Source organism: Trichechus manatus, unplaced genomic scaffold (assembly GCF_000243295.1).
Source record: "Trichechus manatus latirostris isolate Lorelei unplaced genomic scaffold, TriManLat1.0 scaffold00001, whole genome shotgun sequence".
NCBI lineage: Eukaryota > Metazoa > Chordata > Mammalia > Sirenia > Trichechidae > Trichechus > Trichechus manatus.
The window spans coordinates 36,402,901-36,421,197 of record NW_004443937.1 but is presented as its reverse complement, the minus strand read 5'-3'; the positions used below and the strand labels follow the sequence as shown (position 1 = coordinate 36,421,197).

General features: G+C 39.5%; 1 protein-coding gene across 1 annotated transcript; it reads left to right on the top strand.

The window, feature by feature from the left end:
• The first annotated feature begins 1,999 nt into the window (after positions 1-1,999).
• ASB14 (ankyrin repeat and SOCS box containing 14) lies at positions 2,000-18,291 on the top strand. Its single transcript, XM_004368634.2, has 9 exons — positions 2,000-2,121; positions 5,219-5,272; positions 5,736-5,869; positions 5,967-6,125; positions 9,575-9,820; positions 14,104-14,275; positions 14,731-15,274; positions 16,741-16,894; positions 18,017-18,291. The coding sequence occupies exons 1-9, from the start codon at positions 2,000-2,002 to the stop codon at positions 18,193-18,195; spliced, it is 1,764 nt and encodes a 587-aa protein (XP_004368691.1). The 3' UTR covers positions 18,196-18,291.
• Positions 18,292-18,297: the final 6 nt, after the last annotated feature.

Genomic DNA, 18,297 nt, shown 5'->3' with positions numbered 1-18,297 from the left:
TTCAACATTTTGACTATTGCGAATAGTGCTGAAATGAACATTGGTGTACCAGTATCTGTTTGAGTTTCTGCTTTCAAGTTTTTTGGGCATATATCTAGGAGTGGAATTGCTGGGTCATATGGTAGTTCTATTTTTAGTTTTTTGAGGAACTGCCACACTGTTTTCCACAACGGCTGTACCATTTTGCATTCCCATCAGCAATAGATAAGGGTTCCAGTTTCCCCACATCCTCACCAACAATTTGTTATTTTCTTTTTTCTTTTAGTCTCATCCATCCTAGTGGGAGTGAAATGATATCTCATTGTGGGTTTGATTTGCATCTCACTGATGACTAATGACGCTGAGCATCATTTCATGTGTTTGGTGGCCATTTCAATGTCCTCTTTGGTGAAATATCTAAGTCCTTGACTCATTTTATGATTGGATTATTTGTCTTTTTGTTGTTAAGGTGATGTTATTTCTTCAGCTTCAGTCATAGTTTTCTTTCCACTCACCTATCTGAAGTGATTATACATGAACATTTCAAATACATGAATTGTTAAGTAGGAAAATATTAAAACAATTATAGAACTAAACCCCTTACTTTATACTTTTCAAACATTAATTCCATTTCTCACAGTATCCCTGTGACTAGGAGAGGAACCTGAAAGCAGTGAAGTTGACTTGCCAAGGCAGTAGGAAGGCTACAGGGCAATCCTAGCTTCTGCCCCTGAGGTGGTGGTATGCCTCTTGGCATTTGTTTTTTATTTCATTGGAAATGGTAGGTGGTCCATTTCTTCTTTTTAATAGTTAACAGTCTTAGCATGCACTCATAACATTAGTGCACATTAACCATTTAAAAACCTTTCTACAGACAAAATTTTATTTAGCTATTTTGTGTGGTTTTAATTCCCTCCTTAGGATTCCCAGGACACCTGAGGCCACAGCTTCATAATCTAAGGCAAAGACTGGCACATCTATCCTGTGAATCAGAGACACTGGGACAGTCATTTTAAAAAATTCAGTCAGAACAAAATGTTTGGCTTCTCTTAAATGGAAAATTGATTCTGGGCTGCACAGCTATGTGCCTAAGTCCTAAGAGTATGAATTCACTTCTCATGGCCAATCCTCTGCAAGCATTTTATTTCAGTAATAAAATTTTTAGTTCTTTGAATTTGATGAATCTAGCAGTGAAGAAAAGAGATCACGTTTCCAAAAAGAGCTAAATCACGTGTGAAAAAACAAGGAGAATGTGCCAGACTGTCTTATGATCAAGTATTTATAGTAAAGCTATTACTGGACTAGTCACTACAGGGGAGTGGATATCCTAAATATAGATTATAATTCTGAGGCTTACACGTACTAATCCTTAACATTGAAGACGTTGGTGCTGTTCTAAAGGATATAACAAAAGGTAAAAAGTTTTTGATATGTGATCAAACCTATTCTATGCTAAAACTGAAATGTTCTTTTAAAACCATTTATATATTGCCTAAAATATGTTGGTTTTTACTACCACTATTCCTATTATATGTTGTATTATGACAATACATTTATTTCTATAACATGTTTATTTTGAGGGTTTACTAAATAAAACATTTTCAGCATAACATGCACTGTGTGTAGGTTCTTTTTGGTGAGTGCTAAAATCACTAGAAAAACTTATAAGCAAAGTCTAAAATAATTCAGTGTAAGCATTTTCAATGTTACAATGGTATTGAAGTAAGTCTTATATGAAAAGTTGTTTTTCTTGAATAAGTTTTAATTAAATGGTTACTCATAGAAACTTTCATTTTATGTCGAACCTGTGGTAATTTCAGGAAATGTTTTAAGTTTATGGGAAATTATTTAAATGAACGTTTTGTTTTCAAAATTTTGCATTTTCTTTATGTATTGATTCTATCAATTTTGTACGTTTCTGAATTTTATTTATAATTTTAAGCAGTTGATAATCTGTTTTCACAACTACAAAATATTTTTAAATCCTTCTGGCTTTAAAGAAAATCTGTCAGCATTTCACATGGATAATTACACCAGTGATGAAGACATAGACAATGACTTTGATACCCAGTTCGTCATTCAACAGAGCTTGCAGGGTATTTACAAGCCGAGAACTACACAGGACACACCCGAGCATGAGAGGTAATGGTTTCCCATTGGTGAGCCAGTGTGACTCTTCAAGTCGAGGGTGAGCCAGTGTGACTCTTCAAGTCGAGGGTGAGCCAGTGTGACTCTTCAAGTTGAGCGTGACCCAGTGTGACTATTCAAGTCAAGACTTGTCATCAGCATGACTCTAGTGTTTCGACAAAAATGAGAGAGAGGGTCAGAATTCAACCTGCTGTCATTTAAATAAGGAGCCCTGGCGACCCACTGGTTCAAGTGCTGAGCTGCTATCCAAAAAGTCGGCCATTCAAACCCATCAGCCACTCCACAGGAGAAAGATGTCGCAGTCAGCTTCCATAAAAATTACAGCCTTGGAACCCGATAGGGCAGTTCTACTCTGTCCTGTAGGGTTGTTATGAGTGGGTTTGGGTAATTTAAATATAGTATTTCATGCCTGGCCAGACAGGAAAAAAATGGGAAAGAATTCAGAATTTAGGTAGACAGTAAAGAAAAAAATTGAAGAAAGCTAGCAGCAAAGCTGGGTGAGAGGATGCAGACTGGAAATCAAAAGGATGAAATAAATACATGAGAGTATGAAGAGCTAGAGAAGAACACTAACACCTTGTCTTTAAAGAGCTAAAGAAATGCATAAATCCAACCAAGACACAGAGGAAGTTATTTCAACCTTGTTGAAGTGGGTGGAGGTGGGCCTCAGTCAAAAAGAATTATGTAAATTTAAGCCCAGCATTGACTAACCCCCCTCTAACCCGTTGTTGTCGTCGAGTCGATTCCAACTCATAGCAACCCTGTAAGACAGAGGAGAACTGCCCCGTAAGTTTCCAAGGAGCAACCATTTGGTTAGCAGCTGAGCTCTTAACCATTATGCCACCAGGGCTCCAATCCCCTCTAAAGGGTGTGAATTCGGAGTTCTGTTATGACAGCAGTAGGAAAATGACCCAGTGGGTTCCTCAGTGGCATAAGAAGAATTGCCTGGGACCTGGGCAGTCCCGTCAAGCACACCTAGTCAGATGCTCTTTGGCTGATCAGCAGCCTCAGCTCCCTGAGCTAGTAACCATTGTTCTTCTGGAATGATAAGCCAGGTTTGCTTGGGATAGGGACTTCTATTTGCCTGCTGGAGGTAAAAATGGATAAATGTCTTTTAACCCCAGGAGAGTTTACAATTAAATATGGAGAATGATGAAGTGCCTCAAGTCTACAGTGTTTTTTAAAAATGTAGCAGACTCATGGAGTGATCACTATGTGCCACACTACTTTAAGCACTTCATAAATATTAACTCATTTAAATTCTAATTCTCGTGACTCTCTGTGAGGTAGGTACTATTATCATCCCCATTTATAGATGAGGAAACTGAAAGGAAAGTTAAGTGACTTACTCAAGATCACAGAACTAGTAAGTGAAGAGCCAGGCAGTCTGGCTCGAGTCTGTGCTCTTCACCACATACTATTTCCTACACTTTTGTGTTAAGTTTAGAAATAATCTTTAAACAGAATTGAAATAGAATTTAAATTTAAATAATCTTTAAGTAGATTATACTTTTTGTAGGCAGAATAATGCCACCCCCCCAAAGACGGCCATGTTCTAGCCTTTGGAATCTGTGAATTTGTTACCTTATGTGGCAATGGGGAATTAAAGGTGCAGATGGAATTAAGGCTGCTCATCAGACCTGGTGACTCAACAGTTGAGCTCTCAGCAGCTAACCCAAAGGTTGGTGGTTTGAACCCACCCAGCAGTCCCTCTGTTCCCACAAAGATTACAAAGAAAACCCTATGGGGCAATTCTACTCTGTCACATTAGGCCAATATGAGTCAAAATCAACTTGATGGCACCTAAAAACAGCAATCAGATAACCTTAAAACAGGGAGATGATCCTGGATTATACAGGTGAGCACAATGTAACCAGAAGAGTCCTTAAAAGTGGCAGATGGAGGTAGAAGAGAAAGAACCAAAGAGATGACAGCGTCAGAAGGACTTGGCCCAACATTACTGGCTTTGAAGATGGAGGAATGAGGCCATGAGACAAGAAACATAGGAGGTCTCTAGCAGCTGGAAAAGGCAAGGAAAGGGATTCTCCCATAAAGCCTCCAGAAGGATTACAGCCTGCTGACACCTTGATCCTAGCTCAGTGAGACCAGTTTCAGACTCCTGAACTACAAAACTGTAAGATAATACATTTCTGTTGTTTTAAGCCACTGAGTCTGTGGTAATTTGTTACAGCAGCCATAGGAAATGAATACAATGCTAACTCTATAAACTCAGTTTAAAATGTTTAAGAAAATTTAATTGACCAAATTATACACATAAAACAGATTGTCTAAGGGAGTTTATTCTTTTCAGCCTGGGTTCACTAAATAATCAAAGAAAATGGGAAGGCAACAATCCTTATTTACTAGATTTAAAAATGAGATTCACAAATTGAGCTTTAAGACTTTATTTTTAAATATTTTAATACACAAATATTACTTTTTAAAAACCATAAAGTGTTCCCTAAACACAAAATCTGACCATGAGTATTTTTAAAAACTCACACCATGATTGTTTACTATTTTTTTAATAATAAGTTTTGCTAGAATCATTGGCATTATTTTAAAAAAAAACCCAAATCCATTGCCGTCGAGTCAATTCCGACTCATAGTGATCCTACAGGACAGAGTAGAGCTGCCCCATAGGGTTTCCACGGAGCAGCCAGTGGATTGAAACTGCTGACCTTTTGGTTAGCAGCCGTAGCTCTTAACCACTGTGCCACAAGGGCTTCCATTGGCGTTACAGAGTGGCCATTAAATTTTACCGTGTGATATTGTGACATTTCAGTCCTGGGCAGATTCAGTTCAGTTCAGAAACAGTGATGATTAAGTGCCACCTGTGATCCAGGCTGTCACACACTCCTCGCCTGACAGAAGCTAACAGTCTGAGGGAGGGCACACACAGGCCGTACTACAGTTTGGAAATGCCTTTATTAAGCCTCAGGCATTGCTTCCCATGAGCGGTCACCCCTTGTTAACTACTACTGCCTTCACCTTTTCCTTTTGTTTTATATCAGATACCTTCCTTTTTTCCTCAGTTTCACAGTTACATATATATGTGTGTGCATATATACGTATTTTTTTCCCCATGCAGCATCCATTCCTTTTTGAGCGCTGACTGTAAGAAGATAGTTGAAACAATAGAGACAGTTAAGTACTATTTCTATTCTATCTGCTTTGACTCTTGATACGATGTGATGGTGACAACTGGAAGCATTTCTCCTCTAAGCTCAGGAAGCCTAGAAGCCGGTTCTTCCAAATATGGAACACTATGAGGTCCACAGCTGATGATTAAGAGTCTGATGTGGCCTTTCCTGGGGGAAAATACTTTAGCACAACTCAACAAATTGCTCCTAGGCTCCTTCATGGACAGAGCTGTTTTTCTGTATGGGACAAGACCATGGGGGGATAGTCACCGGTCCGGGTGGGGCGGAAAGGCCTCGATGAAAGGCTTACTGTTTTCCCTATGCCTTTTAAATTTGTCTTTCATCAAAGTTGGTGCTAGAGTTCTGTTGCATTACGTAGTAACCTTGATGGTGGAATTCAGAAGCAGCATAGGCTGCCTTGTCTGTGTGCCAAATGTGAATCTGTTCTCATTTTGACTTGTTAATAGGTGAGGAAGATGCATTGCTACACTTGACCAAGTACCATTCGGCTTTTGATGAAGTAGATAGGATAGGCTGGCTTCCTCTGCATAAGGCTGCAGTGCAATTAAATAAGACCATTCTGGCAATTACCCTGGAAGGTAAACTCCTTTTATAACTCTTCTTCCTGTCTTTGAGCAATAAATTTAAAATCTATTTCTAAATATTAACCTGTGTGGTCTAATGGATTTATTTCAGCTTCAAAACCCAGTACGTGGGAGCAAACCACGCACAATGGTGAAACGCCACTTTTTTTGGCTGTCAGCAATGGCCTCTTAGAAAATGCCAGTTTTCTTCTCCTCAGTGGTTGCAATCCGAATGCTAAGAATTACGAAGGCAGTTCTCCTCTTCTTACAGGTAAATTAACGCCTTGGTCTCTGGAGAAGAGTCTGTGCCCACAAGTTTCAAGGGTAGCTTTTTGTGCCTAGTTGCAGCACTGCCACTCTGGTCCCAGCTGCCTAGACATGGTCAGACATTCTGACCCTCAAGGACCTTTCTACAGGCTGGTCTGTCCCCCACTCTTAAGCATAAGCGGACAGCCAAGGACTATCAGACATCTGAGGTAAGTCTTTAATATGAAAGAGAGAGTAAAACAAACAGAGTTAAGCAACTTGGAGAAAACAGATTATGGAAAAGAATGTAGGGGAAATTTTTATTAATTTCTTCAGAGAAATTGATAAAATAACAATAGGATGCTAGGAAAAAAATCAAAGAACCAAAAAAAAGCTCTTGAATTTTAAAAAATATGATGGAAATAATGAACTGAAAACAAATTCTGGAAGATAAAGTTTAGGAAGACTTCCAAAAGAAGAAATGGAAAATAGGGGAAAAAAGAAGGATATTAGAGGGACAATCCACAAGGAGCAATACGTGAATAACAGTAATGCTAGAAAGAACAAACAAAATGGAGGCAATATATCATCGATGAAATAAGTCAAGAAAACGATTTCCTAAAATGAAGGACGTGTTCCTAGATTGAAAGTGTCCACTAAGTGTCCAGATCAATGAATTTAAAAACACCTAACACCCTTAGCACTTTATATTTCTACTCTTAGAGCACTGAACATTTTCTATGACACATTAGAGGTGGTTATGAGCAGAATTCATATTGATTCAGTACCCTGGCACCTAGTAAGAGTCCTCACACACATTTGGCACCAATAATTAGCAAATAGGCAGATGGATAAATTCAGGTGTTTTAGGATCTTGAAGGACTAAGGATTATCATCCAAACATGAATTAACAGTATAAGTGCAGAAAAGCCAGTTATTAGAGAATTCTGGCTAATAAAATGTGAGGTTAAAAATAATTTTCCCCAAAATTAATATATGTAGAAGTAAATAATAGAAGGATAGATACGAAAATGTTAACGAAGATCATCTCAAAGAGGTGGGATTATGGGTCATTTTTTTTTCTCTCTCTCTCTGTGTATATATATTCCAAATTCATTGAACATAAACCCCTTATATAATAATAAAACACAAAATAACAACAACAACAAAACCTACACAATCACCGGGGACAAAGGAAGGCTTCTATCAGCTTCCTAAGAGAGGAAACAAAAAGACTGTATTATATACAAAAAATGACAAATCAGAATGGCTTTAGACTTCTCAACAGTAATGAGAAGCTTGAAGATATTGGTGGACAATTGCTTTGTAAATTCTGAGGGAAAATTATTTTCAACTTAGAATTCTATACTCAGCTAAACTATCTGTCAAATATGAAGGTAAATTAAAGACATAATAGATACAATTTTCAGACAAGAAATCTCAAAAATTTTACCTCTCACATACCCTTTCTTAGGAAGCTAAAGCATATGCTGTACCAAACATGGGAGTAAACTAGAAAGAAGAAAACTTGGGATCCAGGAAACAAAAGATCCAACCCAGGTGGTAGGTAAATGAGATCCTCCAGATGATGAGGAAGAAAGATGCTATGATGCCAACCCATTGCTAGGTGCTAAGGTCAACCTGTCTACATTGGAACAGGTCAGGAGGCCCCAGGGAGAGGCTTCTCCCTGATCATGCTGGGACAGGAATGAATGTCTTGAAAGGAGATTTAGACAACTGGCAGAGTCTGGGATTGAATTTTAGTGATAAGCAAATGAAAAAAAAAAAGACAAGTATTAACTCCAGGCAAAACGAAAAGATATTCAGGAAAGGAAACATAATTATAATTTACTACATGGTCCAGTTTTAACTAGTAAAGATAATCATGTAAACACTGAGTATGCTACAAAAATACTGGAAGAATGGTGGGCTGAGAAATGTGCATGCATGGTGGGGACAGGGGGAGGACAGAAAGTTAAGTCCTCATTTTCCGTAGTGAGCAGTCATTAATACCAAAACCTAAAAACCAAAAAGTGGCAAGACAAGCTGGTTATTTAGAAATATACACATTAATATCAAAGAATAAGCTGAAAGATTCCTCTGGGGAAGGGGACATGAGGTAGGGAAACGGGTGGAAAACTGCTAGTATTTGACTTTCTTAAACTGCACATGTCTACCTTTCATCAAAATAAAAACTAAAAATTAAAAACAGAAGAGCACTGCTGAAAATTAGGATTCTGGGCCCCTTTATGTTTTGTCCCAAGATATCTTCTCTAAGGCTTTGCATTTGTAGAAAAGCATTGAACAGAAGAGCCTTCTGAGAAGCAGCTCATAAGCTGTAAAGCATATAGCACAATGTTGTGAACAGAACACCTTTCTAAACCTCAGTTTTCTCATCTGTAAGATGGAGATAATAGTAGTATATATCTTGTGGACGTTGAAGTCACTTATGTAAAGAATACTGTAAGCTGTGCAGCCCGTCATAGTGATGATGGTGAACCCTTACACAGAACTGGTTTTCTCTCTTGACTTCTACTTACCTGGCACGTCAAAGGATTCCATTTCTGTGGCACCTAAACAGCATGTCCTAGTTGATAGATTATGGGAAAAGCTGAGTTAAACAAAGTTGAGCAAGTTGATTGCAAGATTTCTCAGAAACTTCAACATAACAACGTGCAAAGTGAAACTTGAAGAGGGAAATAGACTATGAGTGTTCCCAAGCCTTTTACTATGGTTTATTTTTTTAAACTACAGAGAACCTAAAGGGCTCTCTGCAGAATACACTTGGGAAACACAGGCCAAAACCATCATTTCCATGGGTTCAGCCACTCACTGATACATCATATGTATTTATATTACATTTCTAGCCATTCATTTGCAGCGGTGGATTTTGTTGCTGTTTTTGTTCTCTTTCTTCTTTTAAAGTAGCTACAAGCATTTCCAGAACTGTAGTTATTTCTTGAGATGAGAAAGATGTTAAATGAAAATTTTATGTTTATGTGTTTCAACCACATAAGCAGCCAATACCAGTTAGCAGTTACCATTGAGTCCATTCTGACTCATGGCAACCTCATGTGTGAGAGTGGAACTGTGCTCCATAGTTTTCCATGGCTGATTTTTCAGAAGTAGATTACCAAGACTTTCTTCTGAGGTGCCTCTGAGTAGACTCAAACTCCCTTTCAGTTAGCAGCCGAGTGAGTTAACCATTTGCACCTTCCAGGGACTCCAAGCAGCCAACAGGCAATACATAATTGCTCATGGTTTACAGAAAAACAAATATCCCATTGATAGAAAACACTGTTAATATTATTTGATATATGCTCTATTTTACAGTCTGTTTCCCAAACACAAAACACTGGGGCATGGTGGTAAGTAAGACCATCTCCTTAAGAAGCCTGAGGAAACTAGCTGATACAATACTCTGGCCTTAACTTCCTACTGAACTTAATGCCCACCTCATTTCTAATTTCCCAGCTGTTCTGCAGGACTCCTACGACATGGCCTCCTTGCTGATCAGCCATGGAGCGGATGTCAATCTGCGGTGTGCCAGCGAGAGGTCAGCTCTCCATGAAGCAGCCAAACTGGGCAGGCAGGACATGGTGAAGCTTTTGCTGGTGTCTGGGGCACACCCTGACCCACAGAGCTCCTATGGTTTCACCCCTCTTGCTCTTGCTGCCCAAAATGGACACGCTGAAATCATGGAAATATTGCTACAGAAAGGCAAGATTGTCTATGTCGTCAGCACACTCCCAAGGAGTAATGTGATACAAGCGTTCTCTTCTTGACGGAGAGCTTCAAAATAATGGAAGTCAACATTTTATTTAAGCCTCATATAAATGTTTGATAAAATTAGGTGAAATAATGGCTACTGAAAAAACTAAAATAGTCAGAGATTGACTTTCTCATTCTGGGTGAAGTAATAAGGAGCCCTAGTGGTACAGTGGTTAAGTGCTCAGCTGCTAACTCAAAGGTCATTGGTTCAAATCCACCAGCCACTCTGCAGGAGAAAGATGTGGCAGTCTGCTTCTGTAAAGATTTACAGCCTTGGAAATCCAACAGGGCATCTTGTGGGAAACCATACTCTGTCCTATAGGGTCACTATAAGTCGGAATCAACTCAACGCCAATGGGTTTTTTTGTTTTATTTCCTTAAAATTACTAGGAAGCAGATGACTCTTTTATGTAATGTTCCCTGACCATGCTAAGAAGATGGTTGAACTTTTTGTGTTGTTCTCCTTTTGTAAAATCATAGATTCAAAGACCCTGCAATATCCCTATATGTTGTCTCTGCTTAAACTAAGTCATGAGCCAGTCTAATCTGATAGTCTGAACTTCAGCTGTTATGAAATTATTCCGGATTTCTTCTCTTTGCGTCCAAGTGCTCCCACCTGATAATAACCAAACCCTGAGAGAAGGGAAGGCAACTTATATTTTATTGAGTACTTTCTAAGAAAAGACATTGAGCTATATATGTTGCCTCATGTAATCCTCTAAAAACCCTGTGAGGCAGGTATTATCCTCGTTTGGTACTTGCAGAAAGTGAGGGTCAGACATGGTACCAGTTGCAAGACTTCTCTTTAAACACACCCACCCTTGCCCCCAACACTGTAGCTGTGGCCATTTTAGATCCTGGGTTAACAGGCAGAGACTCAGCTCAGACAACTTTGCTATTTTTTGTCTTTGGGGCCCTCACTGATGACACTGTTAGATGAAGTAATATCTAAAGCTTGCTTTCTTTTTTCTTTTTCTTTTTTTTGAAATTGGCAGCGGTTTGCTAGTCACATATACTCACAGCCCCAGGGAGGAGATGTCGCATGCCATGCAGGGCCACACAGGGACTGCACTCAGGAACAAAAGGAACAAGCAGGGGCTGTAGGAAGCCAGCTTTGCGGTAACAAGAGAGTGAGGTGCCCCTTGTTTTTTTTTGAACATTTTATTGTGGTTGAGGTGAAAGTTTACAGAGCATATTAGTTTCCCACTCAACAATTTATGCACAGCTTATTTTGTGACATTGGTTGCAAACCCCTGAATGTGTCAGCATTCTCCCCTCTTTCTTCCTGTGTTCCCCATGTCTTTTGCCTAGCTTTCCTGCCCCTACTGTCCTTCTGAACTTTGCCTTTGGGCAAATGCTGCCTTTTAGGTCTCATGTAGTTGATTGTTCTGAGGTGTTCATTCCTTACTGGTGTTATTGTTCATTTTATAGGCCTGTCTATTGTATGGTTATAATGTGATCTCTGGGAGTGATTTCAGTTCCACGTCTGAAGGGTATCTAAGAGTCATAGTCTTGGGAGTTCCACCAGCCTCTATCAGACCAGTAAGTCTGGTCTTATTTACGAGTTTGAATTTTGTTCTATATTTTTCTCCCACTCTGTCCATGACCTACTATTGTGGTCCTGGTCAGAGCGGTTAGTAGTGGTAGCCAGGTATCATCCAGTTCTTCTCATCTCAGGCTAGTGGATGCCATGGTTTATCTGGTCCGTTAGTCCTTTGGGTGAATTGTTTCCTTGAGTCTTTGGTGTTCTTCATTCTTATTTGCTTCAGATGGGAAGAGACCAATTGTTGTGTATTAGATGGCCGCTAACAAGCTTTTAAGACCCCAATTGCTACTCACCAAGGTAGGATGTAGAACATTGTCTATATCCATGATAATATGCCAGTTGACCTAGATGTCCCCTGTGACCATGGTCCGTAGCCCTCAAGTCCAGTATCTCAGTTCCAGGAGGTGTACAGTTATGGCTAAGTTTTCATGACTGTGTCCTCTGTGTGCACTATTGTTTACATAGGTATATTTGCAGCGTGTACACACACACACACACACACATATATATGTATATATACATACGTGGGAGCACTTCCATACGCCCTCTCACCCCTGTTCAGCTTAATAGCTATATCTACCTATGTATCTACTCATACATTATTGTTATTACTGTTGTTGGAGATTGTATTAGTATTTACCTTTGTTGCCTTTTATTCTTACGTACCTTTCAGTGTCTTCCTTTACCTTTATTATGTTGTGCTGACTTACCCCATATTGTGTATTATCTCTCTCTTCACCAAAGTTAGTACATGTCTACTATCTTAATTAATGGTTCCCCTCCCCCCGCTCATCCCTGGCAACCATCAAAGTATGCTTCTGTCTGTGTGAAAACCTTTTCTTGACTTTTTATAATAGTGGTCTCATACAATATTTGTCCTTTTATGATTGACTTATTTCACTCAGCATAATATCCTCCAGGTTAATCCATGTTGTGAGATGTTTTGTGGATCCATTGTTACTCTTTAATGTTGCATAGTATTCCATTGTGTTTATGCATCACATTCATCTGTTGATGGGCACTTAGGCTGTTTCCATCTTTTTGTAAAGCTTTATATTTTCAAAGAAGTAAACCTTTACAAAGATTTAATAAAGTCTCAGTATTAGAATATCTTCTTTATTCTCCTCCTCATTTGAGCCCAGACCTTTATTTCTTTAACAATACATGGTCCAGGTTTCCAACCATTCTAGACTGCAAGGACCCTTATATTTAAAAATAATTTTATGCTTTTTAGACTTTCCTGAAGTGGAGGCTAGTTTCCTATCAATGGCCATAAGACATTTTAAGTAAGGGGTTTTAAATTAGCAATAGCAGAGATGTCTAAAGTCATTAGCTAGGATAACAAAAGTAAACCTGGGTCCTTCAGCTTTGAGGAGAGAGTAACCTTTTGTGTAGGTTATTCAAATAGAAATAGGAGAGGCAATAGATTTTAAGTCCTTTACCTTTCAAAGAAACCAGCGTTGGTTGACCTCAGTGAATGAGCATTTCTTTTATTTATCAACTTCCTTACAAAGTAATTTGCACAAAGTAACACAGCTAGTAAATGGCAGGGTCAGGATTTGAACCCAGATCTGTCTGATTCCAAATCATATTACTTTACCATCATGCACTCCTAGAGTGGCAATCCGGCGTCATAGAAATAGGTCCTGGGTCTGACCAACCTGCCTAGGAATCCCAGCTATACTACTTAGTAGCTGTGTGTCTTTGGGGAAATCAACCTCAGTGAGCCTCAGTTTCTTCATCTTTAAAATGATAATATTGGCCCCTACTTCTTAGATTGTTATGAAGTTTACAAATTATGTACATAAAGGAGCCAGCATATAATGAGCACTCAATAAATTGAGGCTTATGAGATTAGACATTTATTAATGCACTCTGTGAATGAGGTTTTTGGGCAACTAATGTACCCTGATGACTCTTAATGGGGTCTGTACTAAATTAGTCGCTAAGTCTTTTTCATAGGAGCTGTGAATGTACCCAGAATGCCCTCCTCTCCTTTTGTCTACCCAAATGCTACTCTTTCTTTAAAGCCCATTTTACTGAGAAGGCTTTCACACCTGACCCACCCTCCTTTCTCCTCCCTTCACCTCACAACCCCAGCCCTGAGATCTCCTAGAGGACATTCTGCCTATACCTATGCTCGTGTTATCCACACCACTCACATGACACTTAGCATACAGGGTACTATGAGTTATCCCTTTAACATTCAGCAGTCCAACTTCAATTGCAAACACCTACTGTGTCTTACTATGAACCATCCCCCAAGGACATTCCCCACCAAAACATCATTAGATGGCATGGTGATATAGTTCAACTGGATTGTTAGGATCATCCTATATGTGTGTTATGAGTTAAGTTGGCTTTTGTGGGCTGGTCTGGAAATAAAAATCATCCTTCATAAAATTACTTCTCCTGGAATTTTCAATTTCCAAACAAATAATTTATAAAATCACTTTGAATATCAACCTACTTAAAACTTGGAGACTGTTCGCACTATTTTTCTTTTCTCCCCAACTAGATTACAAGCTGCATGAGAGCAGGGGGTATATGTTTTATTTCTTTTTTACTGCTTTGTTAGAGTAGGTGTACAATAATTGTTTTTTGGTGGTGGTGATATATTTTTAAGATTCTTTAAGCCAATACCATGAAAAGAATTGTTGCATAACAAGACTCTTTCTCCTCCTAGGAGCTAATGCACTTGGCCAGGCCTCTGATTCGTCTTCCATCTTACTTGAAGCTGCTAGTGGAGGAAATCCAGACTCAGTGACTCTCTTGCTAGAGCATGGAGCTGATGCCAATGTCCCTAAGAATTCAGGCTACCTGCCCATTCATGTGGCAGCTGACAGAGGCCACTTTTTGTAAGTTCAACTACATTATTGTAAATAATAGGAACAGTAATAGCTACCGTTTTTGAGCAGTGCCTAAGAACTTTATATTCTTCATCTTTGATCCTACTGCCCCCATACCCTTTTTAAGAAAACTCTTGACCAGCTAGAAAGTGGTAAAGCCAGAATCTTCTATAGCCACAGAAGAGACCTAAAGCTGTTGCTTTATCAGGTCCTTAGGTAACGTGGGGAGCCTCAGGTCTCAACCAACTGGGCTAATTCTGAATTTTATAACCCAAACAGAAGTTCCATTCAGCTTTACTTGGTTTCAGAGCTTTTAGGTATAGGAATTATACCTTTTTTGTTGGAAGTTCTAAATATCACCTGATACTAATACCATCCAGTGCTAGTATGAGACAATCATAAACAGGTTAATGCTGCATCGTAACAAATATTATTTTGAAATGTGCTTTGAAATTCTTCCTCAGAGCCCTAAAGATTCTGGTTCCTGTGACAGACTTTGCTGTCATTAAGCAAAGTGGGATCAGTCCAATTCACTGTGCAGCCGCAGGCGCACACCCCGAATGCCTGCAACTTCTCATCCAGGCTGGATTTGATGTGAATTTCATGCTAGACCAGAGAGTCCGCAAACACTATGATGACCAAAGGAAGTCAGCTTTGTATTTTGCCGTATCAAATGGTGACCTCTCTTCAGTTAAGCTGCTTCTGAGTGCTGGAGCTCTGCCTAATCAAGACCCAGTTAACTGCCTCCAGATAGCCCTAAGGATGGGTAATTATGAGCTGATAAGTCTGCTGCTTCGACATGGGGCCAACGTCAATTACTTCTGCAGAGTCAACCCCTTACACTTCCCATCAGCGCTGCAATACAGCCTGAAAGATGAAGTCATGCTCAGGATGCTGCTGAATTATGGGTATGATACACAGCGATGTTTTGATTGTCCTCATGGGGACAAAGTTCAACCTGTGTGTGTTTCTGGAGGCTGGACACCTGCAGTTATCAAAGATACTATGGTAAGTTCACACCATCAGCTCTATGTCCTTATGCAGTCACTGTCAGCAGCCCTGGAAGTATAGCAGTAAGACTCTGTCAACCCTCTCCAGAAAGCTCATCAGTGGAAAGATTCAAATACGATAAAATAAAGACAATAAAAAGGGAGATATTAAAGGCACAAAAACAGTTGAGAGGAGAAAGTGATCTAACTGTACCTGGAGATGTCAGGGCGTTTCACAAATGAAGCCCCACCTGAGCAAGGCTTTGAAGAATGCAGTCTTCTACCAATTAGGCTTTTTCTTTGAATAAGTGCATTACTGAGCTAAAATGTTCCTGGGTTCCCAATATGTGCCCTTCTAACTCTTGGCTATCTCTTTTACCTCTCCTCAAAGAGGCCCTCCTGGTCTACTTTATCTAAAGTAGTTCCCTTCCCTCAGTCATGCTATTCATTTTTACAGCATTTATCACTATCCGAAATTATCTTTTAACATCTTCACTTCTCGTGTGTCTCCCCAAATATACGACGTAAGCTCTTGGTCACCACATCCACCAGTGCACGTATTTGTGCTCAGCACACAGTGGATGCCCTGTCAATACCTGAATTCATGAATCTCAGAATTTGCAAAAAGACATGAAATGGTGAATTGGAGAAAGCACTTTGAATCAATTCTGAAAATTGAAAGGCAGAATATTATTGCTATTTTAATACGGCATGATTTATTATTTTTAGGTGATGATTACAACATGACTTACTTTCCACAACACTAACTTGACATTTTGGTATATATCATCTTGTATTATTTCCTAGCTTTTCAGATAGTATCACATAATTTCTCCTAGGGGCATCTTGTCTAAGAGAATGTAAATTACTTAAAGGCAGGAACATACATGTCATATTCCTCATGTATGGGTGAGATTTGGTATAATTTTGAGTGAAAGAAAACCCAAATGAGAGTGGCTTTAACAAGATAGTTCATTCCCCTCTCACATAAATAAAGTGCAGAGGTAAGTAGCCTTCTCTGTGGACAGCTTTGATTCACAAGAGGGACTCAGATCTACATCCCGGTCAGGAGGAAGGAGGGTGGGGACAAGCAGCACACATTTTGCTCTTTTTTAAAAGCCTGTGAGCAGCTCGTCCTTCCACTTACATCTCACTGGCCAGAACTTAGTCACGTGGCCATACCGAGCTATAAGTGATACTGGAAACATAGTCTTTATTCCAGACAACCACATGGACAACGAAAGATATTATATAACAGACTCTGTCACACCCTCATTACATCTTATATAGTTCTGAAGAAGGCAGTAAATGTCTTTCAGACGTTAGAGCTCAGAGAGAGATTCTCTTGTTCAACATCTTAGTTTATAAACGAGGAGCCTGAGACCTTGGTTCCCAACTGAGTTAAGTGGTCTTTTGTTTATTAGGGTGAACCATAGATACTTAATGCTTTTCATTTACTTCCACAAGTCTGACTTTCTTCCCCAGTTCTGTGAAGTGATAACTTTGTCCTGGCTGCAACATCTCTCTGGAAAGGTTGTGCGCGTGATGCTTGATTACGTCGATCAGGTTCGGATCTGTTCCAAGCTGAAAGCTGTGCTGCAAAACCAGGGACTCTGGTCAGAAATCAATTTTATCTTAAGTAAGTGTCCTTCTTTCTTGTGGAAGACGCTTACCAAAAATACTAACCGTGGTCTCCTTTGTTTGGATGACAGCTTTTCTCTTCTGGTTAAAAGCCTGACTTAAAGAAATCAAGAAAAATGTTATTCCTAACTAGAAAGGGTTACTGTTTCTAATTACACTTAACTTGTACTTATTACTATTTCCCAGTAGATAAAATTTGTTAGGGAGCTACTTATTTTATAGCTTCAAAACCAAACTCGTTGCCGTTGAGTCGATTCTGATTCACAGCGACCCTATAGGACAGAGTACTGCCCCATAAGGTTTCCAAGGAGCAGCTGGTGGATTAGAACTGCTGACCTTTTGGTTAGCAGCTGAGCTCTTAACCACTGCGCCACCAGGGCTCCATTATATAGGGAGGTAATGCTTTTCTCCCGATCCACCTAAACCATGACTATGAAGGGACACTGCAGACATAGGAATTAAAAGCTATGAAATGGCAACCAAAAGTGATAAGAAAAAGCTAAGACCTAAGCCTGTACCAAAATCACACCAAACCCACTGCCGTCGAGTCCATCCTGACTCAGCGACCCAAAGGGTCTCCAAGGCTGTAAATCTCTACAGAAGCAGACTGCTACGTGTTTCTCCTGCAGAGCTGCTGCTGGTTTCAAACTGCCGACCCTTCAGTTAGCAGTCAAGTGCTTTAACCGCTGTGCCACCAGGGCCTCTTGTAAGCCTGTAGAGGGTATTAAAAATATACCCTTCTCCAAAACAAATTCTTTCACGGTAGCATATAAATCAAGAAATTATTTTGTCTAACTTCCCCCTGGAAGGTGATCTCCAGCTTTTAGCCTATAATAAGGGCCAGGAAGTGGGCTTAAAACGTGATTTAAGATCTCACAGGCCAGAACAATACTAATGCCAGTCACTGAATTCTAACTTGACTTGGCTCTGAAACCATACCTACAAGAAGAGTTGTAAGAACTGAAAACTGTTTCCCTGAGGATCTTCACATTTAGTCACAACAAATGGAAATCTTGGGGGCCTAAGTATAAAATACATTTGCTAACTAAACCCTAAGATCACTCGAAAATAAAGCAATCTTTTTTCCTTTTGGATAATGTACCTGTTTCTTTCATTTTAGCAAACCCTCGCTCCCTAAAACATCTGTGCCGCCTGAAGATCCGGAAATGTATGGGACGTTTACACTTGCGCTGCCCCGTCTTCATGTCATTTCTTCCATTACCCAATCGTTTGAAAGCATATGTCCTCTACAAAGAATATGACCTTTATGAACAAGGAATTTTTACAGGAACCTGGTAAACTATTCTAGAGGAAAAGGTATAATTCTGCAACTGTATTTCTTAAAATTTGACTAATGTATAACTCATTTCTTGTTTTGTTTTACCCAGCAACTAAAATCTC